The sequence below is a fragment of the Oncorhynchus mykiss genome, chromosome 1, assembly GCF_057628025.1.
Source record: "Oncorhynchus mykiss isolate SJ-2025 chromosome 1, ASM5762802v1, whole genome shotgun sequence".
Lineage (NCBI taxonomy): Eukaryota > Metazoa > Chordata > Actinopteri > Salmoniformes > Salmonidae > Oncorhynchus > Oncorhynchus mykiss.
This window is the reverse complement of record NC_143022.1, coordinates 47,707,579-47,733,234: the sequence shown is the minus strand read 5'-3', so window position 1 is coordinate 47,733,234 and position 25,656 is coordinate 47,707,579. Positions and strand designations below refer to the sequence as shown.

Here is a 25,656-nt window from a genome sequence, read left to right as displayed (position 1 = left end):
CCCCCCTTTCCAGAGCCACCTTCCCCGGCCCCGCCTTGGCCCATGTCTCTGACAGGCAGCAGGAGCTGAAGGAATGCAGCCTCCAGAGGAACAGGCCGCACTCTGCTTCGCGCTGAGTCGTACCAGGGCCCAAACATCTACAGTATCATCTCCTACCATTACAGCATTACCCTAGAGGCCTGCGCAACACCAAGACTCACTAGCTCATTTACTCTTGTTTCTTTCCCTCTCTCTCTCGCTCTCTCTCTCTCTCTATCTCTCTCTCTCTCTCGCTCTCTCTCTACTCTCACTGTCTCTCCTCTCAATTCAATTCAATTCAATTAAATGTGCTTTATTGGCATGATGTAACAATGTACATATTGCCAAAGCTTTCTTTGGATATTTACAAAATGAAAATAATAAGAATTAAAATAGTCAACGGGACAGCAGTAACAACAATAACCAAGGGTCAAAATAACCATACATTGGACAATAACAATAAGCATATTGTCACGCCCTGACCTTAAGAGAGCCGTTTTATTTCTCTATTTTGGCCGGGTATGGTTCTCAATCAGGGACAGCTGTCTATCATTGTCTCTGATTGGGAATCATACTTAGGTAGCCCTTTTTCCCTCCTTTCAGTGTGGGTAGGTAACTTTGTTTGTGGCACTTTGCCCTGTAAGCTTCACGGTCGTTTTGTACTGTTTATTGTTTTTGTTGGCGACATTATCAAATAAAGGAAAATGTACGCTCACCACGCTGCACCTTGGTCTACTTCCCATGACGATCGTGACACATACAGTAGAGGACATGTGCAGGTTGATTTGTCTGTCAGACACTGTCCCTCATCTTATGGCAAGCAGCAATGTAGTGCGCTGCCAACCCACAGCTCTCTGGGTCCTCCCCCAACAGGACGGGGAGCCTACTCTTATCAGAGAGGTATTTGAAACCTTGAATAAGGGTTTCAAATTTGGGGAAATGACACTCTCTAATTGTTTTATATTTTTGACATTTTGTCAGGAAATGCAGCTCTGTCTCATGTTCTGCTGTTGTGCAGTGGTTGCACAGCCTTTTCTCTACAGGGAGCCAGGTTTTCCTGTGTCTACCCTTCTCAATGGCAAGGCTGTGCTCACTGAGCCTGTACTTTATCAAGATTTTTCTAAGGTTTGATCAGTAACCATGGTCAAATAAATAAAATAAAATGTCTCTCTCTCTCTCTCTCTCTCTCTCTCTCTCTCTCTCTCTCTCTCTCGCTCTCTCGCTCTCTCTCACTCTCTCCAGCTTTCCCTCTCTCCTCATTGGTTCCTCTCTCCTCATAGGATTTATAGCTGTGATTTGGCTCAGCTTACTGACTGCCTGCTGAGAAAAAATATGGGATTTGAGTGTTATTAACGATTTCACTTTTCCATTCTATCTTCAGTGATGCATTTCTCATAATCATAATAGGATTTAAGTGCGTTATAAACAATGGAATAAATAGCATTTTAATCAAACACTTCTGCATGTGCTTGTGTTTGATCAGCCCTCTCCTGTTTGTTATAGGGGAAGAGCTTCTATAAATTGCAGGTAAGGCAGTGTTTAGTTGCCATTGCTTGTGAAAATGGTATTTGCGTAGTGCGCTAAGGAACTACCATTGCATTGTGGCCCATAAACCCAAGAGCGTCCCAGGAGCATCCACAAGCATCCACAGATGATTTGTAATCAAGTAAGGTTAATTAAGGAGGCTAGAGCTACGAAACGACTCTGACCCCAAGGTGATGTTACAGGTTCTGTTTATGCACTCCATTGCCATGCAGGTTGGAGTGCACATGTCTTTGGGATAAGTGAATGTGGTTGGGGGTGAGAAGTGTAACTCCATGAGATTTACAACTCACTGATACTTCATATCCTCTCCACCCTCCTCGGGTCAGATTCTCAGCAGCGGGCTTTAAGCCGCCCGACGGCCGACAGACTCCTCTGGTCTCACTGCCTATCCCCCAAAATAAACAAACCGATCAGATGCTGAGTGCCTAAGACCTTACACATTCCCTCCTGTGTCTTTATTTATTTATCGCCCGTTTCCCTGTTAATCTTGTCAAATGAGAGGCTCGACGAAGAGGCTGAGACTGGCTCAACTGGTCTAGGTGGTAAACGTGTCAGCGTCGCGGCAGGCTGTTTTGGCCAGCAGAGCAGCGAAGCGGCTAAGGGCTTATCAGGATGGAATCACCCAACCAGCACTTTACAAGCTCAACACACCAACCACACACACACTGGTCACACCCTAACATCACCTATCGGACTTGAATTAATGCTTTTGGTGCGTTTAATAAGGTCACTATTATATATAAAGGGATGTAATATAATATATCGTTGTTGATATAATTAGAATGGTTGAGTGTGACGAAAATAGGATGGAGATCAGGTTTGAAATTGTATAAGCTCTGAACAGCGTCCGTATCAGCTGAATAGTTTGCATAACAGCCGTTGGGATGAGGATGGTTAATATTTAACTGTTGATGTGCATTATTCCCACATCGCTGGACACAGCGCCACGGCTTTTGCATTCTGAAAAAGAGTGCATTACGAAAGAGGGATTTCAAAGTTGTAGGAACATGGGGCATCTATTTGGCGACATCAAATGTACACTATAATGTTTGTGCATGTTTTTTTTCAGATATCAGTTCATTGTTCGGTTTGTTTGGGTCAACTGACACAGAGGAGCACGCCTCGGAGACGTCTCTCTGACCTGAACCTAAAGCCAATCTCTTGTCTTTATCAACAGTCACTCAGAATCGTCCCGAGTTATGGACCAGAGGCTTGAAGGTGTTTGCGTTTTCTTCACTACTTTAATGTGTTTCATATACCGTACATCTCGTGTCTGCTAAACTGGAAGACTAGCGCATCTGAAGACCATAGGGTAGTCATGCAAACATGTTAATGACCTTTTATGATGAAGGTAAACCTCATGAGCAACGTCTTCAGAAATAACACTAAAGGCCATTCATGCCGTGTATAAAGTACGGCAAAGTTGGCCTGCGATAGTACACTACACTAACGTCAAACGCATCCAATCCCATTCAACCCTGTCCTCCTAGAAAGTCCCACATTTGTCTAAAAGGAACGTACCAAGTGGAGGGTTTTCATACAGCCTCTATTGTGACGATTGCAAGTGGACCGCATTAAAGTTACAAAAAACAGCCACCTCTCTTCAAAGGCCGTGGAGCCGGGCCATGGAGCAGAAATCTGGGACAGAGATTAACCACTGTCACTCTTGAGATATAGCGGGGGATTTTTTTTTTTTACGTGACTAATAGGGTGGAGAGTCAAGCTGATTTACGGAATGCTGGGGCCAAGCGAATAGCTAAAGAAGAGGATGGCCACAACAATATTCTCTCAACGTGGTCAAACACCATCCGATACATTTAGGCGGCATCCGCATCGCTGATGTTTTGACGGTGTCAGAGGTGGAACTGCGTCAGAGCTGTCAACTCCACAAGGGTCTCGCCGGTCTTATACCTAAAGCGGACATTACCATTGGAATCTGCACCTCCATTAAGATGATAGAAACCCTCATTATTTAGTTGAATGATTTTTCAATTTGAGTGTAATAGAGCTCGCCCGCTTATAGTCCTAAAAACGGAAGTGAGTTATCTCTGGCTCATTCAGCCATTCCTATGGGGAAAATGTATAGGGCAAGAGTAGGGTTTTGGGATAAACTCGGAAAATAAGGTCTGAGGTTATTAACACAGGCTTAGGAGATCTTTTATGTTTTGGTTCTATGAGATAATAACAGTCTGTTAACATGACCTTTGTGAATTATGAAGCCTTTATGTGTTTTTTTTTTGACTGCATAAATGCTTCAAGGTTCACAAAAGGTGAAGTTAGCTGATGAAGATAATCTGATTGAACAAAAAGTACAAGATCTCCTAAGCCTGTGTTTACCACAGACCTTATTTTCGGCATTTATCCAGAAACGGCATTCATTTCCCATTAAAGGCTTTGTCCAGCGAACGACGGAGGAGTTAGTGCCTACAAAAAGACACCATTACTATTTGTCTCTATTATTTCTATGCGGCCTACACTTTTTTAGTTCTGAGCTTCTAACACGAGTGGGGCGGAAGTGGCTTCCTGACAATGATCGCAAGAGCAGCTGCTCACCGATTTGACGGCTCCAACGCAGTTCCACCTCCAACTCCAACACCAAAGCATCAGTTGTGCCGCAGTCTGCTATTGCTGGTTAACGCTTGATCGGATTGAGTCTAGGCCACAATGCAGCGGTATTTAAAGTCTTGGTGGCGTCGTGGGGGAACAGCAGTTGGGTTACCAAAAAACACAAAAAAAACGACATACACTACCTTTTAAAAGTTTGGGGTCACTTAGAAATGTCCTTGTTTTTGAAAGAAAAGCTCTTTTTTTTGTCCATTAAAATGAACATCAAATTGATCAGAAACACAGTGTAGACATTGTTAATGTTGAAAATGACTATTGTAGCTGGTGATGATTTTTAATGGAATATCTACATAGGCATACAGAGGCCCATTATCAGCAACCATCACTCCTGTGTTCCAATGACATGTTGTGTTAGCTAACCCAAGTTGATCATTTTAAAAGGCTAGTTGATCATTAGAAAACCCTTATGCAATTATGTTAGCACAGCTGAAAACTGTTGTTCTGATTAAAGAAGCAATAAAACTGGCCTTTTTTAGACTAGTTGTGTATCTGGAGCATCAGCATTTGTGGGTTCGTTTACAGGCTCAAAATGGCCAGAAATAAAGCACTGCCGAAGTCGATGCCTCTCCTTGTTCGGGCGGTGCTCGGCAATCGACGTCACCGGTCTTCTAGCCATCATTGATCTATGTTTAATTTTCCATTGGTTTTGTCTGGTCTTCTTACACACCTGGTTACAATCCCATTCATTAATTGTTGTGTATTTAACCATCTGTTTCCCCTCATGTCCTTGTCAGAGATTGTTTATTGTTATGTTCATGTTTTATGGATTAGTGTGCGACGGGTTTTTGTACCCACATTTATTTTACTATGGACTTTGGTTTTGAAGTTTATGTTTTAAGTTATTAAAATACTCCATTTATACCAAGTTGAATTCTCCTGCGCTTGACTTCCCTGCCACCTACATACGACGTGACAAGCACTTTCTTCTGAAAATCGTCAGTCTATTCTTGTTCTGAGAAATGAAGGCTATTCCATGCGAGAAATTGCCAAGAAGCTCTAACCAGAATAGAAAGAGGAGTGGGAGGCCCCGGTGCACAACTGAGCAAGAAGACAAGTACATTAGAGTGTCTAGTTTGAGAAACAGACGCCTCACAAGTCCTCAAAAACACCAGTCTCAACATCAACAGTGAAGAGTCGAATCTGGGATGCTGGCCTTCTAGGCAGAGTTGCAAAGAAAAATCCATATCTCAGACTGGCCAATAAAAAGAAAAGATTAAGATGGGCAATAGAACACAGACATTGGACAGAGAAACTCTGCCTAGAAGGCCAGCATCCCGGAGTCTTCTCTTCACTGTTGACGTTGAGACTGGTATTTTGTGGGTACTATTTAATGAAGCTACCAGTTGAGAACTTGTGAGGTTCTCAAACTAGACACTCTAATGTACTTTTCCTCTTGCTCAGTTGTGCACCGGGGCCTCCCACTCCTCTTTCTATTCTGGTTAGAAACAGTTTGCCCTGTTCTGTGAAGGGAGTAGTACACAGCATTGTATGAGATCTTCAGTTTCTTGGCAATTTCTCGCTTGGAATAACCTTAATTTCTCAGAACAAGAATAGACTGATGAGTTTCAGAAGAAAGTGCTTTGTTTCTGGCCATTATGAGCCTGTAATCGAACCCACAAATGCTGATGCTCCAGATACTCAACTAATCTAAAGAAGGCCCGTTTTATTGCTTCTTTAATCAGGACAACAGTTTTCAGCTGTGCTAACATAATTGCAAAAGGGTTTTCTAATGATCAATTAGCCTTTTAAAATGATTAGCTAACACAACGTGCCATTGGAACACAGGAGTGATGGTTGCTGATAATGGGCCTCTGTACGCCTCTGTAGATATTCCATAAAAAAATCGTTACCAGCTACAATAGTTATTTACAACATTTGATGTTATTTGATGTTATTTTAATGGACAAAAAAAAAAAATCTTTCTAAAACAAGGAAATTGTAAGTGACACAAAACATTTATATATTTAGGTAAAAAAAAATGAAGAGTACAGATTATTATGTTGGACAATATACAAATGTTTCTGAGAAAGGCCATTTGAAAAATACAATTTTATTCAGTAAATGTATTGGTTTCTATTCATTTAGATGAAAAATGAAAATGAAATTATTAAAGGTTATTTGTTTATGTAAAAATCGAAAAGTGCCAATTTTAAGGTTGTGTCAATACATTTGGGGGTGAAGTCGCAAGACATTTTTGTTGGATAAAAATGGGGTCCGGGCAGAATAACTGCGGCCCCCGCTGAAAAAGTTAGAATTCCACGGCCTTAAAGTTTTATAACTAACTGTGATTCATTTTGAAATTGTACCAAGCTTTTTGTTTGTTGTTTGCACAGAGACAGTGCATTTACGTGGACTTCGAACGATAAAAAAAACTCACAACTTAAAGTGGATATTTTTTTCTTGTTTGAAAAACAACAATAGTGGATCAAAAGTGTATTTTTTTCTAAGTGCAGGGAGACTGCACCGCTTAATTAAGATGAATAGTCCCAAGGAACAGTGAGTTTGAGAGAAAACACGTTTATTTTTTATCTGCGTCTCCTGTTTCACTCAGAAGTCAAGGAATTTGAAAAGAATCTGCTCAGAGATAAAGAAAGCAGCGGATGTTAGCTACAGTCAAGAGTTGTATTTTGTTATCATAACTATTTTTATTCGGAGACCGGGCCAGTATAAGCCTCCTCTGGTAACTTGTGTCAGGTGACTTACAAGGGGTCATGACCTGGTCAGGTTACGCTCTGGTCAGTGGGTCTCAGGAGCGCGGTTGATCAGCCCTGTTAGTGAAGGCAAAAGTAACTCAACACTGGCCCCTGAGCCAACACAGCTGCCCAGGCAGTTTGCACACTACGAGGGGGCTTTAATACAGAACGCAATGGGAAAAAATAACAACAACAACAACAGAATCAGTATATATACTGTATAAAAACAGTAAGAACAATACAGTTTCAACAGATGGGAACAGACTGTAATGTATTTATAATACACTTCAGAGAAAAAAAACAGATTGTTTTATGACTTATGAAATACACACTTAAAAAAGCATTTCCTGGATCTATCGAAGTAGGTCTAGTCTAAACTATAATACTTAAGTCACATTTTCCATGGCAAGAATATGAATGCAATCCATGGTCCAGTATGATTATTTACCTCATTTAATGTGACAACTTCTTGGCCACATAGCCAGTGTGCCCGATACATATTTGTTTAAACTCACAGCCCCAAAATCCACTGTCAAAGTGAAACAATATTTACAGACAACATCACAGACAAAAGCGTACATGGTGTAGTTTTCTGTTTCAACCACCCGGTGCAGATCAAATCAAAAACACAGGGATGTGGACTGAACAATAGCGATGATGAAGATACTGTTGGACCAAAGTCCCCCTTTCCAGAAGTCCCCCTTTCCAGAAGTCCCCCTTTCCAGAAATCCCCCTTTCCAGAAATCATTCCAGTGAAGGATTTAAATTCACAAAAGTATGATCAAATAAATTAGTCTGTAATACTTCAACTGAGAAATGGGCACAAAAGTTATACACATCTATAGAACACTGACAAGCGATAGAAACTGTTTGGTTTCCTCATTAAATATATCTTACTAAAATAACCCTCTGAATCAGAGTGTATGAACAGAGGACTGTCCCTAGGTGGCACTGTTTGGAGAACTGTCTGTTGGTGAGGCTGTACAGTAACATGCAGATGAACAATGTTGTCGGCCTCCTGCTCTGCTGCTGCTCCCCCGTGCGAGCTGGAGGATTCAGTCTCATGTAGGGAGGATGTTTGAGAGCAGTGAGGCTGGCTAAGTTCTGGCTCAGATGGCCAGCTGGAGCTTGGTCAGGTTCCTCTGGTGCATGTTGTGGTGACGAACCAGCTCATCGGACCTGGCAAACTTCTTCTGACAGTTGGGCCATCTGCAGTTGAACGGCTTCTCACCTAGGAGAGTGAGTGGGAGAGAGAGAGAGAGAGAGAGAGAGAGAGAGAGAGAGAGAGAGAGCGCTGTCAGGGAGTATTGTGGTTTAAACCTAACTGAAGGGGAGGAAGAGATGAATGAATTGCCTATGATCATTTTCGATCACTTTCAGTAACAGGTCATTTGTTACAATGAACTGACTTAACCTATTTTCATCCAGTATGATAACAGACCGTAGATTAGTTGAAATACTAAACCACCAAAGCCTTGAGACGTTACCTACCGACTGTTCATGAAAAAGTGAAGTAACTAGCTAAGTAATAAGCAGAATGTGGAAAAATCAAAGTTTACGCACTTGTTTTACCTGTATGAGTCCGGGTGTGGGTCTTAAGGTGGTCAGACCGTGAGAACTTTCTCTGACACGTCTCGCACTGGAACGGTTTAACCCCTAGGCACACGCACACATACACACACACACACACAGAGAGAGAGAGACAGAGTAGAGCAGAGGCCAGGGGAGAAGCCATTCCAAAGGGAGCACGAGCTACAGCGTTCTATTTACAATACAGAGGGCAGGGAGATGGAGGGAGCTCGAGCAGAGAAGCTGAAAAGAGGGAAAAGGAACCAGAAAAAAAGAAGCAGTGGGAGAGAGAGAGAGAGGGCAAACCTGTGTGTCTTCGCTGGTGTCTCTTCAGCTGGTCGGACCTGGAGAACCTTCGTCCACAGTCGGTGAAGTCACACTGGTAGGGCTTCTCGCCTGGAGCGAGGGCCCAGGGGAACACAGAGAGGGCTTTGGTACAGCAAGACCTGAATCCCTGATACACTGGTATGTTAGTCTCATGAGCGCTTGATCTATGGCTGCCCTGGCACTTACCTGTGTGTTTTCTGCTGTGCATCTGCAGGTGGGACAGCTTGAAGTATCGTTTGTTGCAGCCAGGATATGTGCACATGAACGGCCTCTTCTCACTGGTCTCTGAGCGAACAATGGCAGGGGCGATACCTGGCACCCGTCGGACATCCTGTGAAAGGGTGCGCACGCACACACACACACACACACACACACACACACACACACACACACACACACACACACACACACACACACACACACACACACACACACACACACACACACACACACACACACACACAGTGAGCCATGATACAGGTTTAGAACCACGACATATCATACGAAGAGATAATAGTAACTAAGCTACCCACTAGTCTATTGCAGCAAAATGTAACTCAAAAATAATAACCAATTTTTTTTTAAAGGCAGAAGAAGTGTAATTACCTTGCTAAGGGGGGCTTCATTATACTGGAATTAGCCGTAAAATGATTGGTCAAATTTACTCCATGCCACTGATTTACTCTCTAAAGCAGTTAGTCACAGACGTTAGGCAGACCCCATCTCAGTTGTCCGTGCCCCCCTGTGCTCCCCTCTCTCCCCCCTCCCTCCCTCCCCTCCCTCCCAGACCCTGATACCCATCTGCTGTCCATTAGCAGGCGCTTAGTGTAATGGGCTCTGTGGGCACACTGGCGCTCTAATAAATAGCGTTAGCAGCCTATTGATAAGCAAATAACTTCAGTGTTTTATGACACTACCGTATGCCTGACTTGTCTAGACGCCCCACTTCACGGAGGGAGCAAAGCCAATGATGGCAATGTCAAATGGAAAGCTTTCTGAGCACCAAGTGTCCACGTACAACTTGAACATGACTTTCAAAAAATATACACTGAGTACACCAAACATTAGGAACACCTTCCTAATGTTGAGTTGCACCTCTTTTTGCCCTCTGAACAGCCTCAATTTGTCTGGGCATGGACTCTACAAGGTGTCGAAAGCGTTCCACATGGATGCTGGCCCATGTTGGCTCCCAAGGTTCCCACAGTTTGTGTCAAGTTGGTTTGATGGCCTTTGGGTGGTGGACCATTCCTGAAACACACGGGAAACTGCTGAGCGTGAAAAACCCAGCAGCGTTGCAGTTCATGTCACAGGTGCGGCTGGCGCCTACTACCACACGCCGTTCAAAGACACGTAAATCTTTTGTCTCGCCCATTCACCCTCTGAATGGCCCACATACACAATCCATGTCTCAATTGTCTCGAGGCTTAAAACGTCTTTATCCTGTCTCCTCCCCTTCATCTACACTGATTGATGTGGATTTAACAAGTGACATCAATAAAGGGTAGTAGATTCACCTGGTCGCTCCATGTCATGGAAAGAGAAGGTGTTCTTAACGTTTTTGTACACTCAGTGTACTTTTGCACACTTATGTGATTAAGCATACTTATGCGATTCATTTTGTGAATTAGGTTTTACTGAATTCATTTCACTGGAGAACAATGAGAAGGGAGAAAGAGACGGATGTAGTACCAAAATTCCCATTTTTCAACGGGAATAGGTCTGGAGAATCTCTGCTCTCTCTGTGCTTTAAAGCTGCTGACGGACATTAATGAAGAGCTAATGATTTATTAACATGGGCCTGTGTAAGGAACCTGTGGCTTTATTGCTAATGGATTTCTTGAAAGTGATTCCTCGTCCCTTTTCATCCTGAGATGCCTTTTAAATGTCTCAACTGTTCTGGCAGAGGACTGCTTCCTCTCGCATAGTCTGCTCATTGCGTCAGGCTATTAACTCTCTCTCTCTCTCTCTCTCTCTCTCTCTCTCTCTCTCTCCCGCTCTCCCTCTCGCTCTCCCTCTCTCCCTCCTGTACTGTATCTCTCTAGTCTCTCCCACCTCCTCCTCTTCTGCCAGCACCCGTGCAGTGCCTGGAGCTCGGGAGTAGAGGATGACCTTGTGCTGGCATTTAGGGAGTGTGTGTGTGTGTATGTGTGTGTGTGTGTGTGTGTGTGTGTGTGTGTGTGTGTGTGTGTGTGTGTGTGTGTGTGTGCGTGTGTGCGTGTGTGTGTTGGTGTGTATATGTGTGTACATGTGTGTATGTACATGTGTGTGTGTACATGTGTGTTCATGCAAGAAAGTGTTGGTCTGTGCGCCACGTCCCGACCTTGGCCCTGATCACATAAGCAAAGATGTGTATGGAGAGAGGAATCAGAGTGTGTGACCTGGATGCGAACTCAGAAGCCGTGAGAGGACAGAACTGACCTGAATGCCTCTGAATACTCCGTGGGTGTGGATGCGGTACTGGGTGCTGCAGCTATACACCATGGGATTGCTGGGGTCACTCTCATAGCCCGTAGCATGGCTGTCCACAGAGAGAAAGACACAAGAGCATTTTTAGTGAGGAAATATGTGACCGTTTCCTATTTTGTCTGCCAAATTACAATTCACATAAAAAGCTGTTCAAGACCATTCAGCAGTTTTAAGAGCGGACTGAGTGAAAGGCATGAAAATGTAGGATGAATTGTGGGATGTATTGTAGGATGAATCGTGGGATGAATGGCTATTGTCTTCCACGCCGTTAAATGTACTGTAAAATGTTGCCGTAAACGGCCCACTCCTGAAATATAGGGGAAAGTTGTTAAGAAAGGGTCTCCCACTCGTAAATGAACGTTGTCGTTTAAGTGTTTCCCGCTCTTATCTATGTAAGCCAGTTCAGCAAAGTTGCATTGGCATTGTATTTCAATAGCATGCACAGCAGGTAAAAGCTCCCAATAAATAAACGCAGCAGAATCACCAGCTATAACTTGTCTTGACATAGGGGCAAATTGCTCTACGGGTCACAGTGCAGTATATTCACCTAAAGCATCCAAAGTGGAACTCGGAGGAAAGACTAATGGTTAACTTCCTGTCATTCCCAGATTTATTCATACGGCTAGGCGGTAAACTGGCCTCTCTCTCTAACCCTGGATTAACACAAATTCAAGCTGCATACTAACTTATTTTTCTTCCATAAATAAGGGCCTGTTTTAGTAAATCAAAGAGCAACTGGTTAACACCGCAAGACGTTCTGCCAAAACGTGTTGTCACCCACACACTACTCTCAATCAAATAGACGTACAGGATAAGGACATACAGTAGCACAAAAGGACAATGACCCATTGTAGTATATGTAGAAATAACAAACACAGGTCAGGTATTGTGTGCTATCCATCCATTGTGTACTAACCTACTTATTTTATGAGGTAAAAAAACAAACAAAAAACTATTCAATTTAGAAATGGCAATTTTAGCTGAACACTTATTATCCCCTCAAAAGACGAAGGTAGCCCCCCCCGAAAGTATTAATTCAAGTTGGTTCAGTTACACACACTGCAGCTATTTCAAGGCAGCTAAGGGTCACATCTAGTTTCATAATAACCAGATGGCAATACCGTTATATTATTAGTCTTACAAAACTGTCCGTCATTTTTGTATTTCATGGAAGGAGGGGGTTGTATCCTGTACAGTTAAATTATGAATAGATGGTTGAGAAGGCATAAGGCTGTAATTGTCTCTACTCTTTCCAAGGATAGCCGGAGTCGGGACAGTGCAAGCTGCATGCTGCAATAAATCTCCTCACAGTTCATTCATTCACTCATTCACTGTGGAGCTAAACACCTCAAGCTCACGTTAATGTATGCATCCAGGGCCTGGGGAGAGAGACAGGGCCTGGGGAGAGAGACGGGGGAGTGGTGGCGTTTATCTGGAAGAGGCACATTGCATACTTTGGCGTGAGTCCCTGGAGATGAGACTCCAAGTCTGATTTTCCACAGCCTAAGCACCAGAGTCCCTCTCATTTAGCAGCAGATTAATCATTCAGTCACCCCGGCCTTTGCTGGCTTTTTCGGGGAGGTGGTGGAAGGGTCAGACCCTCCCCTCCAGTCTAACTGAGCCCTGGCTCTGTAACCCTGGCTGGAGAATCCCAGGGGGAAAGCCATCCCATTGTGTACTGATCCACTTCCACTACTCCCCAGTGCAGGGCCCTTCCCCTCCATTACATGTCCCACTGTGGTCAAGGCTAATGCCCTGCACGGGAAAATTATAGCAGGATACATTTCACAGGAAGGTACAAAACAGAGAAGCTAATTTAACCTGCCCACGATACCTGGCGAAAACAGAAAGAGAGGAGGTTCGGGAGGAGATGGAAAGGGAGTTGGAAAAAGAGGGCCACTAAAAATGACAAGAAAGCAAGAAGGCAAGAGGATATTTTCATTACAGCACTAAAACAGGAGAAAAAGTGATGTTTCCCCCTCAACTAGAAATAGCCCTCTGAAACGATCCTAGACTCACTATCATGTCACCTTTAACATATCAGGGTCACACACAGGCATGGAAAACATCCGAAATCACCATTTCAGGCACAACCCGAACTTGCTAAGGTAAAACAACAAGCAACCCGTATGCGACTTCTGTGATATGAGGTCTTTTCTCCTTTCCAATCACCTCAGTGAGAAATGACAGGGCCCCTGTGGAGTCCCACTCTACCGCAAAATCAAATACCTCAGCAATGCCGGTGAGTGGTCAAACGTGTGATTTAATGAAGGGAGCCCCCCCCCCCCCCCCCCCCCTCCCCCCCGCCCCCTCCGCCCCCTCCACCCACCCCCTTTGCTATTCTGAGACAAGTGCAGATTGACGACTGTTAATCCAGATCAAATAGGAGTTCTTCAGATGACAGGAACTGGTCATGTCGACATACCTCTTAATGGTGGAAGCCAGCGTGTTAACAGGGTTCCGTGCCGTACATTCCGGCTGAGATGCCATTTGATATAAATGGTCACCGCTAGGAATGTATTCCTCGGGCGAGGACGTCCAGCGGTGGCACCACTGTTTTCAGTCTGGGCAAGCACCACAAGAGAGAGGATTATAGCATCTGGCCCCATCTATACAAGTGCATCCTGGGTAACGGCTCTTGAATACACTGCACAATGAGGATCCTCCCACACTAATAATTACAGCCCTCCATCACTCAGAACCAAATAAGCAATCCGTTACTAAGCATCAGACGCCAGGACCATTAGTTAACCTGCCAGGTGCTTTCCCAAACGCATACTTTAGATTTATTGGGACAGTAACCGAAAGGTCGCTGATTCAAATCCCCGCGCTGACTAGGTGAAAAACATGTTGATGTGCCCTTGAGCAAGGCACTTAACCCTAATTGCTCCTGTAAGTCGCTCTGGATAAGAACGTCTGCTAAATGACTAAAATGTCAATGTAAATCACTGCCGCCCCTGACATCACATCGTTTTATCATACCACAGGAACAGCTCACTGCGCTGGGATGCTCTGGTGCCTGGTACCCTGCACATTGACCGTAGTAGCCTGCACTCTGTTTGGTACCTACATACAATAAGGGAGAGTGGAGTATCTTGAGTCATTTATTACATTCAGCAACACTCCGTCAAGGGAAACATAGTATTATTTCGATCAAAGATATCTACACATATTTTAGGATGTTGTCTATCCCTGGAATTAATCCGAATTCATGTAAACATTACAGATTTGAAAAAAGCTTGTCCAAAAGAAAAGTAGTGTCTTGGCACAACTTACGGGGTAAATTGAGCTTAGGGCCAGGGTAAGCATTGGGACTAATTTCTAAACTCTTTGTAAAAACAAAATAATACACTTTTAACAATAGGTCAGGCCCAGGTGTAACATCATATCCCAGTGATAATGCCTTGGGGAAAAAAAACACTTCAATTGTGGCCTAGCCCTAGAGGGGGGCGCACCCAACTGAGGATGGCATTTTTCATCATTTCAACATGACTAATCACACAAATGCGAGGTGTCTTCAAAATACTATGCATATTATGCATAAAACTGACTAAATATAATCATCATTTGTATGGGGTAGATTGATTAGCCATTTGCTCAACTTGCCCCTACACCAAAGCAACCATTTTGACTATTAGCCCACACAGCTACAAGGATGCACTTTAATGCTAGGTTTAAGACCTCATATTATAGCTGACAGAGACCCCAACTGTCTTACAACAATCTACTTTGGTTTAGATACAAGCATCTTGAAACCTATAACACAATAAATTAATTGAACTCTGTTTTATTTTTACCTCACTTGCTTACCACTTTTTTCATGTGGTTTATTCCTTCACAGACTCCATAAAATTATGACCTCTTCCTAAATATTTGGTCACATGATTAATATTGTGTATGGTTTTCTAAAAACAAGTGGTGGCTCAACTAACCCTTTGGCACGACTTACCCCAACAGTGCTCAGAAGAGTTTGACTTTTTAGGCTGTAGTTTTTTAGTTCAAATCAATTCAGCAATTTGGATGACAGAAAGTGCCACAGTTCAGTCTTGAGGGTTAAAGGAAGAAGAAGGGTGTGCCCATTGTTAGTACACTGCAGTGGCAACCCGTCATTCAGGGTAGGTGGGGCAGACCCTGTTTTGAGCCCCACATTATTGGCAAAAAATGGGGTGGGGCTTGCCTGTTTTGCATGTTATTTTGGCATTAATACGTGTCACATATCAGTTTGCAAACAATGTAAAAATATATTTATATATCATTGAGTTACTAAAGCTGCACACAAACATGGTCTCTTTTTTTTTCTTGAATGATGCAGCTCCAAAATGCAGGTGTGTCAGCCCAGCTCAGTGCTTTCTATGGTGGTGGTGGGGCAAGCCAGCAGGAAATACTGAGCAGTGTGCCATGATTGGCTCAGTGTTCTGTCACTCATGGGGAAACTACGTCACTGCGAAGTCTAAGGGGAGACCTCGAAAATTCGAGCCCTTTGGGCTCTAACATAGAGATACATTAGAAGTGCCCATCCAAGAAGGCTCAAGGTCATTGGCCACAGATATAATGATGTAACATCAAGTTATAGGTACAGTAGCCGATCATGTCAACATCATACTTTCAAAATCTTAGCTAGCAGTCATCATCATCAATCAAGTCAACAATCTACTGGCAAATCCTTTTCAATCCTTGTCATTTGAAGATAAATAATGAAGAGAAATTATAACTAAAGCGTATCGGTGCTCATCGGCCATCGGACATAAACATTACACATCAAGTTGGAAATCGTAAATTCAACAATGAGTGGTATGGAAGGAAGTGACTACAGCAAAAGGTGAGTCCAAAAACGTATTGTTTGCTGCTGCATAAATGATGTAATATGCCAGGGAGATATGTATACTGTATCTAAGAAAGTAATACTAAGTGTATGCTGTGTAGTAAGATGTTAGTAGCCCATGTGCCTCACCCTAATAATTTAATAATCTTAATTTTGCCTACTGTTCTGACTTGGTGTTGCACGTGTACATGTAGCCTATAGCCTGTTTTAGAGAAATGTAATCATTGAATATTGTAAGAGCATTCATTGTCTGCTTATATGGCCACTTTATTTATCCTACGGTTCTGACTTGGTGTACAGGGAGAATACTGCAAGAACGGCCTATGTTCTGAATTCTGTCACTGTACATTTCAAAAGTGCTAAACAAATAGTTAAATTGACAACATCCGTCCTAGCTCGCTCATTGATGTCTTAATCGAAATTACGGATTGCCTCTAATCCGCTCGTCTTTCCCTTATGTCATAGTTTGTACATCTCAATTGTCAGTAGAAACCACATTTGTTTAAACAAGTCCGCCTATGTTTTTTTTAAAGACAGTAAATGAGGCTGAATTAACTGTTTCATTGCCAGACAAGGCTCCGTTGATAGCCGGGTGTAGCAGTGGTAAGGTGTTGGGACTGCTGTTGGGATAGCTTTATGTAGGCCACTACACAACAGTTTTTGGGCACCGTTTGTCACCGTTCTAGTGCAATTAATGTATTGTGTTGTGTTGTGTGGTGGCTTTGCTGGCATGCATAATTAAAAAATATTTTTGCACCACCAAGATTTACATGCTAAAATTGCCACTGGTACACTGTGAACTTTCTCTAAACCATTACTGTACAATTTAGGTAAAGTCTTCTATGACAAATTCTATACATACCTAAGATGTAATATCTTGATAAAATAACCAAATGTTTGGTTTGGGGGGGGACACACCAGTCTTCATCCTCTACACCAGCGCTTCCCAAAGAAACCTTGTTCCTAGCTTGTTTTTACTTAATGTACTTCCAAATCATTAGAAAGTGCATAACTGCAGTCTCACTGTATAAATACAGAGCTGTTGGTACCAGGAATTTGATTAGAGAGCGGCTTTGATTTGAGTATTCCCAGCCCCTTCCCTTCCCCAACAGATATCAGGAGGATATCAGGAGGAGCAGAACCTGAAGAATGGGCTTCCAGACCATGTCTAACACACTCCCATTATCTACTATCCTCTTATTTTGAATATTTATGTTCCCTTGAGCTGAAAACAAAATGTTAAAGCTATTCGAGGAATGCAAGCTAATTTTGTGCCGTCTCAAGACCAGTGAGTTAACAGCAGTGGTGTTTTTTACTTAAGTAAAAATATTTTAAAGTACTACTTAAGTCGTTTTTTGGCGTATCTGTACTTTACTTTACTATTCATATTTATTGACAACTTTGACTTTTACTCCACTACATTCCTAAAGAAAATAATGTACTTCTTACTACATACATTTTCCCTGACACCCAAAAGTACTCGTTACATTTCTAAATCTTATCAGGGCAGGAAAATGGTCCAATTCACACACATCAAGAGAACATCTCTGGTCATCTCTACTGCCTCTTATCTGGCAGACTCACGAAACACAAATGCTTCGTTTGTAAATTATGTCTGCGTATTAGAGTGTGCCTATCCGTAAAATAATACAACAAGAAAATTGTGCCTTCTGGTTTGCTTGATATAGTGAATCTGAAATTATTTATACTTTTACTTTTACTTTCGATACTTAAATATATTTGCGCAAGTACATTTACTTTTGATACGTAAGTCAATTTAAAAACCAAATACATTTAGACTTTTACTCAAGTCGTATTTTACTGGGTGACTTTCACTTTTACTTGAGTCATTTTCTCTTTTAAGGTATCTGTACTTTTACTCAAGTATGACAATTGGGTACTTTTTCTACAACTTTTTAACAGTTGTGCGAGGTTACAATGGGGTTCTCTCCACTCAGAGGACAGTGAGCTACTTTTTTTAGGAAGAATTCAACATTGGTCTAAGACGGGAAAGCAGTAGTGGATTACACTGTTTATCTTGGCCTGCTGAGCACTGCTTCTGTCTTAACAACTGGTAGGAGTTCATCTAGACATGGTCCTCATCCATACCATCTACTTGAAGTATTTTTTTTCCGCAAGACAACTAACTTTCAACGTAAACACAACACGGTAAATGTGCTTTTATATCATACTATTCTTTGTCAAGAAGGACTGCGGTGGATTTAGTCTAATGGAAGGTTTTGAGAGTACAAAGTCGACAAAATGGCTTTATTTTGATAATTTCCTGACTGAAAATCAGGATGTTCTCCTTCTGTCCAACTTCCTTTCCCTGTTACTTTACTTCCTCTAGCCACTGGGCGTGCTCAATGGCAGCGTGACATTTTAGAACCACAATGCTGATGATTATTGTCTTAGCAGACAATCTGGCTGAGGGCAGCACAACCTTGGCCAGATTAGGACTACTACGCAGGTGAACATCCTGTACAGATTGTCCTTAGAGCATCCTAGCTACCTTTAACAAGACGATAGTCACTACAAACAGGATTCCTTAGTAAGATTTCTGCCTGTCAGCCTGCTGCTTTGTGGCAATAGATGACAGGTGAGTGGTAGGCCTATTCGACTGGGGCTCATGGGACTGATAAGGATGGGGCTAAGGCGAGTGGCAGGGATGTGATGTCAGGTAAGAACAAGTGAAGCTACTGTAGTGGAGAGGCTCCAGCGCCTACCTGTTGTAAGGGTTCCTTAGCAGTAGTGCTTGGCTGCCTGCACAGCTGTCTGATGGGGTGTGACATCCATACACGGGTGGAGGGACAGGATACTGCTGCTCACCTACACAAACAGACAAAGGAAACCGTTACTGTTCATCTCAATGATCACCCACCAACTAAACACATGACAGATTGAGAATTTAAACAGTGTCATGGGACAGTCCTAAGGATAAAAGACAGCTTCACGACTACACTGGAAGTGAGTTCCCCGATCCTTTATTTCTCTCGACGACCCAGACGCACGGCTATGAGAGAGTAACAACAGTAAACATTTTTGTCTGACGGTTCATTTTCTGTGCGCAAACAATCAAGATGTTTCAATTGAAGCACTTTGCCGTTCTACGATTGACGTGGGTATGGGTCAAAGAAAGAAGAGCCACATTAGCTATAAAGCTTTCAGGGAACTCATCTCTGAACGAACGGATCCTTCTCTGAGAAAAACTATCCTGAAATGGAAATTGTGAAAGAAACCTGTGACCTGTGGCCCGAATGTACACAGCACTTATACAAACAAGAGGCTCTTCTTTGAAGCCGTAAAGCACACTGAATCTTTTTGCTTTTTCAAAGCGCAAATGAAGGATCTCTGCTTTGGCTCTGCCTCCACATATTGTGAATTGGTCCCAGGGCAGTTCTAAACATTCCAACAATCTTGTATCGCTGTTTCCTACAGTTATCATTTCCATGAAGAGAGTCTGAAATTTACAACATCACAGATATAAAATTAACAACACACGTTCAGCCGTTTACTAACAGGAGGGCCATGGATGAAGAAAAGGAAAATGAAAAACCCAAGATGGTAGTGATTTAGGACACTGACGTGAAGGTCACTGTAAGACTTAACCTCGCAGTGACTTTAAGATGGAGGCCACTCCCTAGGCGAGGAGTATGGAGTTCACAATACACGTGTTTACACACATATATACTTTAATACTCGCTCGCTCACAAACACACACACACACACACACAAACAAGCAGGAATCTAGGTGAGAATATTGTGCTGTTTACCCATACTGGTCTGCTGAGCGAGGGAGTCTTCATGTTTAAAGGAGTGGTTGGGGAACTGGGAGGAGTGGTGTGTGGGAGTGTGACCGTAATTAGTGGTACCATCGAAAGCACTGTAACCTGTAAAGACAAAGAAGAGCAGTTTAGAAAAACTAAATGAATAATATCAAGGTTTTTCAGACCATGGAAAGTACGTAAAAACGTGTTTGCATGTGAAAAGTTACTTTATAAATTCTGATTTAGCTCATCCGTTAACATTCAGAACCATAACCCTTTGTACTGAATGGGTAGGTAAATTACCTTCCTCCTCCCTCCTCAAACTCCAGTTGCCCCTGCGTTGGGGTGAGAGTGAAAGCGTCCGGAGTGAAAACAAACTGTGGCAGGACACTGGAGGGCTGACACCAGGTTCAAGGCTTAATCATGTCTATGTCTGACCCAGGGTGCAGCACCAGTTCATTAATCACACACCAACCAACGCCGACGCCAGTAAGTGCACACCACAGCCACTTTCACCAGCGCCCCAGCAGGGTTTACTCAAAACTCATTAAAGAGCTCTATTTGTCTTCCTCTCATCTCTGTCTTGACAGTGGAGAGGAGGACAGGAATGATCCCCATTACAGTAGGCTTACATAGGGCTGGGTAGCCTCCTGGGCTGGTCTGGGACACAAGGGGGCATAGTGAAGGGCACTGCCCAGGGAGTTTGTGTGGTAGTGTCCTCACCTTAAACCAGTCTGCTTTACGCACTGCAGTAGAGAGGGATGTGAAGAAAACCAAATGCACCTACGAAGTGACCAGAATTTTCTGCCATATACAGTGCCTTTGGAAAGTATTCAGACTCCTTGACTTTTTCCACATGTTGTTACGTTACAGCCTAATTGTAAAATTGATTAATTATATAAAAATCCTCAGCAATCTACACACAATACCCAATAAAGGTAACGTAAAAAACAGAAATACCTTGTTTACATAAGTATTCAGATCCTTTGCTATGAGATTCAAAAATTGAGCTCAGGTGCATCCTGTTTCCATTGATCATCCTTGAGATGTTTCTACAACTTGATTAGAGTCCACCTGTGGTAAATTCAATTGCTAGGACATGATTTGTAAAGGCACATACATATCTATATAATTTCCCACAGTTGACAGTGCATGTCAGAGCAAAAACCAAGCCATGAGGTAGAAGTAATTGTCCGAAGAGCTCCGAGACAACATTGTGTCAAGACACAGATCTGGGGAAGGGTACCAAAACATTTCTGCAGCATTGAAGGTCCCTAAGAACACAGTGGTCGCCATCATTCTTAAATGGATGAAGTTTGGAACCACCAAGACTCTTCCCAGAGTTGGCTGTCCGACCAAACTGAGCAATCGGGTGACAAGGGTCTTGGTCAGGGAGGTGACCAATGTTCGCTCTGACAGAGCTCCAGAGTTTGTCTGTGGAGATGGGAGAACCTTCCAGAAGGACAACCATCTCTGCAGCACTCCACCAATCAGGCCTGACAGCCCGCTTGGAGTTTGCCAAAAGGAATCTAAAAGACTCTCAGACCATGCGAAACAAGATTCTCTGGTCTGATGAAACTAAGCTTGAACTCTTTGGCCTGAATGCCAAGCATCACATCTGGAGGAAACCTTGCACTATCCCTATGGTGAAGCATGGTGGTGGCAGCATCATGCTGTGGGGATGTTTTTCAGCGGCAGGGACTGGGAGACTGGCTTCGGGACCAGCCCTGAATATCCTTGAGTGACCAAGCCAGAGCCCGGACTTGAACGCGATCTAACATCTCTGGAGAGACCTGAAAATAGCTGTGCAGCAACGTTCCTCATCCAACCTGACAGAGCTTGAGAGGATCTGCAGAGAATAATGGGAGAAACTCCCCAAATATAGGTGTGCCAAGCTTGTAGAATCATACCCAAGAAGACTCAATGCTGTAATCGCTGCCAAAGGTGATTCAACAAAGTACTGAGTAAAGGGTCTGAATACTTATGTAAATGTTATATTTAAGTTTTTTATTTTTAATAAATTAGCAAAAATTTCTAAAAACCTGTTTTTGCTTTGTCATTATGGGGTATTGTGTGTAGATTGATGAGGGGGAAAAACGATTTAATCCATTGTAGAATAAGGCTGTAATGTAACAGAACGTGGAAAAAGTCAAGGGGTCTGAATACTTTCCGAATGCACTGCGTATATCTTCTAAAATATAATGCGTTGCACATTAAATGTAATAATTTATTTGATGGTCTGCTTATTACTTTTGCCGAAAAGATGATGAATCATTCACAAGCCATTTACTTTAAAGACAAAGTACTCAAATGTAAATCACTGAACCACGGCCTTATGCGTATTACTTACAGTATAGTATCAATGTAATAATAAATTATAAAGAGTTTTTACTGACTCCCAAAGAGTTCAAATATTACAGATGTGTGAATTGTCAACCGGTAACCCAATTGATCAATAGTCAGATACTATCTAATTCTATAAATTAGTGCCTTCATCAATAAAAAACTAATATCACAGTGACTGTATAGATATTAATCAACTTCGGAATTCCATCTATATTTTCCCAGTAATTGTAGTTCAATACGTGTCTTTTTTTATTGTTCGTTTTGAAAAAGCGGGTCAAGAAGTAGCCTACAAATCTTGTATAAGTTATTACAGAATTTCCGTGTATTAAAAATGTCAACCAGTATGGTAAACCAAGGGAAGTCAACTATAAAATTGTGTGACCGTTGGAATATCAGAATGATACTTAGAAACAACACGTTAATTAAAAATACTATACAGAACAAAAAGGGTTCTGAAGGGTAATATAACCCATTGAAGGGTAATACAAATATTTGCAGTTTTTAATAATTTTTTACAAGGAAAGTCCCTACTATAATATCTTAACTAGACTATTCTCTTTTCCTCAGCTTCCATTCAAGTAAACTTCCCACACACACACAAACACACACACACACACACACACATTTTAATGGCACAGACACTACTGCACACAAAATACCTGTCCTCACACTAAGTCGTTTTGACTTTCAAGTTTCGTATTTTAAATGTAAACACAGCATGACTACAGTGGATATTCCCTCAGTGACCATCATTGTCTTAGTATCTACTGAAAGTGACCCGCATGAGTCTGAGCCATGCTTGTTTGCACTGCCTGGCCAGGCACAGAAGGGGTGTGATAAGTGGGTTGAAGGTTGGACGAGCCCTTTGAAACTGATGTTATTTCTAATTAATCCTCCGTTAAAAGTGCAGACTGATTACATTTGGTGTGTGAACATTGGTGACCCCCAACAACCCTAAAAAGAAATCCCAGAGCTTGATTATAAATAGCTCAGGTCAAAGTGTAAACCGAGGCATAATAATCTCTTTTTTTTCTCTTGGAAATCAGAAGCCAAGTATATGTCACACTCACAATTGGTCAGCTTCAGATACACTTTTATTGATTTCAGGAACACTACTGAGATGAGTTAATGTCATAATACAAATAAAAAAAAGAATGACCTTTTCTGTCATCACTGAGCCATTTCCCCTTCATTTGTAACACATTAGCACACTCTTCTATAGCCTATTCAGTGGCCTAATGCCATGGCTAATTAATGGTTCAGCATAATACTGAACGTTCAGTAGCTATGTATATTAACCTCTCGCAGGACTCTTAAACATTTGAATTTGAGATTCAGTTGTAAAAAAACAACAACAACACAAGTCCACAATAAAGGCAACGTTTCTTTAGTATACTCAAATGTTTAAGAGTCCTGCGGTTGTATGAGGATTGGCAACTGTATGATCAGCTGAACTACAACACAGCTACTGCTATTAGAATTTCAGAGATCAAATTGTACATCCATTCGTGATGAAAATAATCTATTCTGTTTGAAATAACACTTTGTGAATAGGGCACATTCATTTAGAAGCAACGTCAGTGATGAATAATATCATTCGTTATGAAATTGACTCACTGCAGTGGAATATACTACTGGTAAATCATTTAAACAGTACTAAGTTCAGTGAGCGGCACTAAACAATATTTTTTAGATATATATGTATGCAACGCACTAATTATAAACTCACTAAATCAATCATACGTTTGTGAAAATTGTGATAAGGTAATAAAGAAAAGAGCATAGCAAATGCAGAGATTTTCTCAATTGGAAACTCGTGTCAACACATTTTCATTGAATTGTGCTGACGATAAGATCAGTGAGTATCACTGACACACTATACAATAGCATAACAAAACACAAGTTTCCTTGAAATGACGAATGCATTTACTGCTCGTGGGACCTTTTTCTCCAGGTGTATCTATTAATCATTTGTTTGTTTATTGATCGTGAACTACAGACAAATGTACATCACTAGAGTCAGCAAAAAAAGTGTAGGCAGGGAATATAGTGAAATCATAAGAAAAGCATAAATTCGCAAAATTATACAGGACTAGAAACGTAACTCCTTAAAACTACTTTGAACAAAACGGAACAAATCCATTCTTTCTGAGAATTACAATATCGTATTTAACCTAATATCAAGTCTTCGTGCAACCACAGTAACGCTTCACTCCACTAATCTCCAGAAGAGATGATTATGGTTCATCTTACCCTGGTTCCTGGAGGAGGGCTGGGTGTCCATACAGTTGGTCAGGTAGGGTGCGTTGCTGAACATCCTTGGCTGGCTTGGTGGGGGCTGGCTGGGTGGAGGGGGAGCCCCGAAGGCCCCGTACCTGCAGGCCCCTGTGCCAGTGAACTGGCCGGAGAAGTGCACAGTGAAGGCGCTCAGGCCGCAGTGGGGGTCCTCATGGGGGTCTCCAGAGCTCCAGCTGGGTTCCTGCTTGATGAAGGGGTGGGGTGCCAGTGAGCTGTAGGGGGTGCCAGTGTGGAAGTCCAGTACGGGGCCCCACTGAGGAGCACTGCTGACGGGCAGGGTACAATTCCCGTTCCCCCCTGGCAAGGATGGCACCGGGGGCAGCAGGGCATTGAGATCACGCACATCTGAGCCCATCTCTGGCGGAGCAACCGCACCCTGAAACCAGTCTGTCCAAAACCCCGACAGGGTCGCTCGGAAAATGGACCTAAGTCTTCTTCGGCGTTCTGATGTACCCGGCTCCTGGTTCTGTGGAAGTTCACGCCCAACAAAGCCTCATTGTAACATAGGAAGACAGCAATCTTTGTATCTAGGGAAACAGAGACAGTTGCCCCTAAACGAAGGTGAAACAATGGTGTTTCTTTTGTTGTGTGCTGCGGTGGACAGAGAGAGGTGCTGTCTGGAGGTCCAGCCTGGGGAGTGTTCTCTCAGCTCAGTGAATGGAGGAGAAAAAGTGGGAAGGGAGGAGAGGAGTAGAGGAGTAGCCCTCTATTCCTTTACTCATGCGTCTGTTTTCTTTAGAGCCCACAGAGCTCAAATAGAGACCTAGTGAGGAGGCTGGAGGAGGAGCCAAGGCCAATGAGCAAGAGGGATGAGAAGCTGGCTTCATTTCATTGACAGTATGGCTCCTCAGCCCCTCACTCTAAACACCTCTCTATGTACGCTCACACCATGCAGTAAGTCTAAATGGGCCTGTTTGTGTGATTTGGGGTATTTTATTAGGATCCCTAGTAGCTGTTGTGAAAGCAGCAGCTACTCTTCCTGGGGTCCACAAAAAAAACATGAAACATGACATAATGCAGAACATTAATAGACAAGAACAGCTCAAGGACAGAGCTACATACATGTAAAACATGAAACATAGCCTACATACACACAGAATATCTAGGTCAAACAGGGGAGAGGCATCGTGACATGAGGTGTTGCTTTATCTGTTTTTTTGGAACCGGTTTTGCTCTTCTA

General features: G+C 42.6%; 1 protein-coding gene and 1 long non-coding RNA gene across 3 annotated transcripts in view; both read right to left on the bottom strand.

Annotated features, from left to right (window-relative positions):
- Positions 1-25,656, bottom strand: part of LOC149985523 (uncharacterized) — a 509,038-nt gene that overhangs the window by 40,478 nt on the left and 442,904 nt on the right. The window lies entirely within an intron of this gene.
- Positions 6,690-25,381, bottom strand: wt-t1a (Wilms' tumor suppressor 1a). Of its 2 annotated transcripts, NM_001124294.1 has the most exon segments (9): positions 7,530-7,989; positions 7,991-8,112; positions 8,454-8,537; positions 8,757-8,846; positions 8,964-9,108; positions 11,196-11,295; positions 18,792-18,894; positions 19,839-19,955; positions 24,432-25,190. In NM_001124294.1, coding segments are annotated over 8 exon segments (1,161 nt in total). In that variant the 5' UTR covers positions 24,832-25,190; the 3' UTR covers positions 7,530-7,989.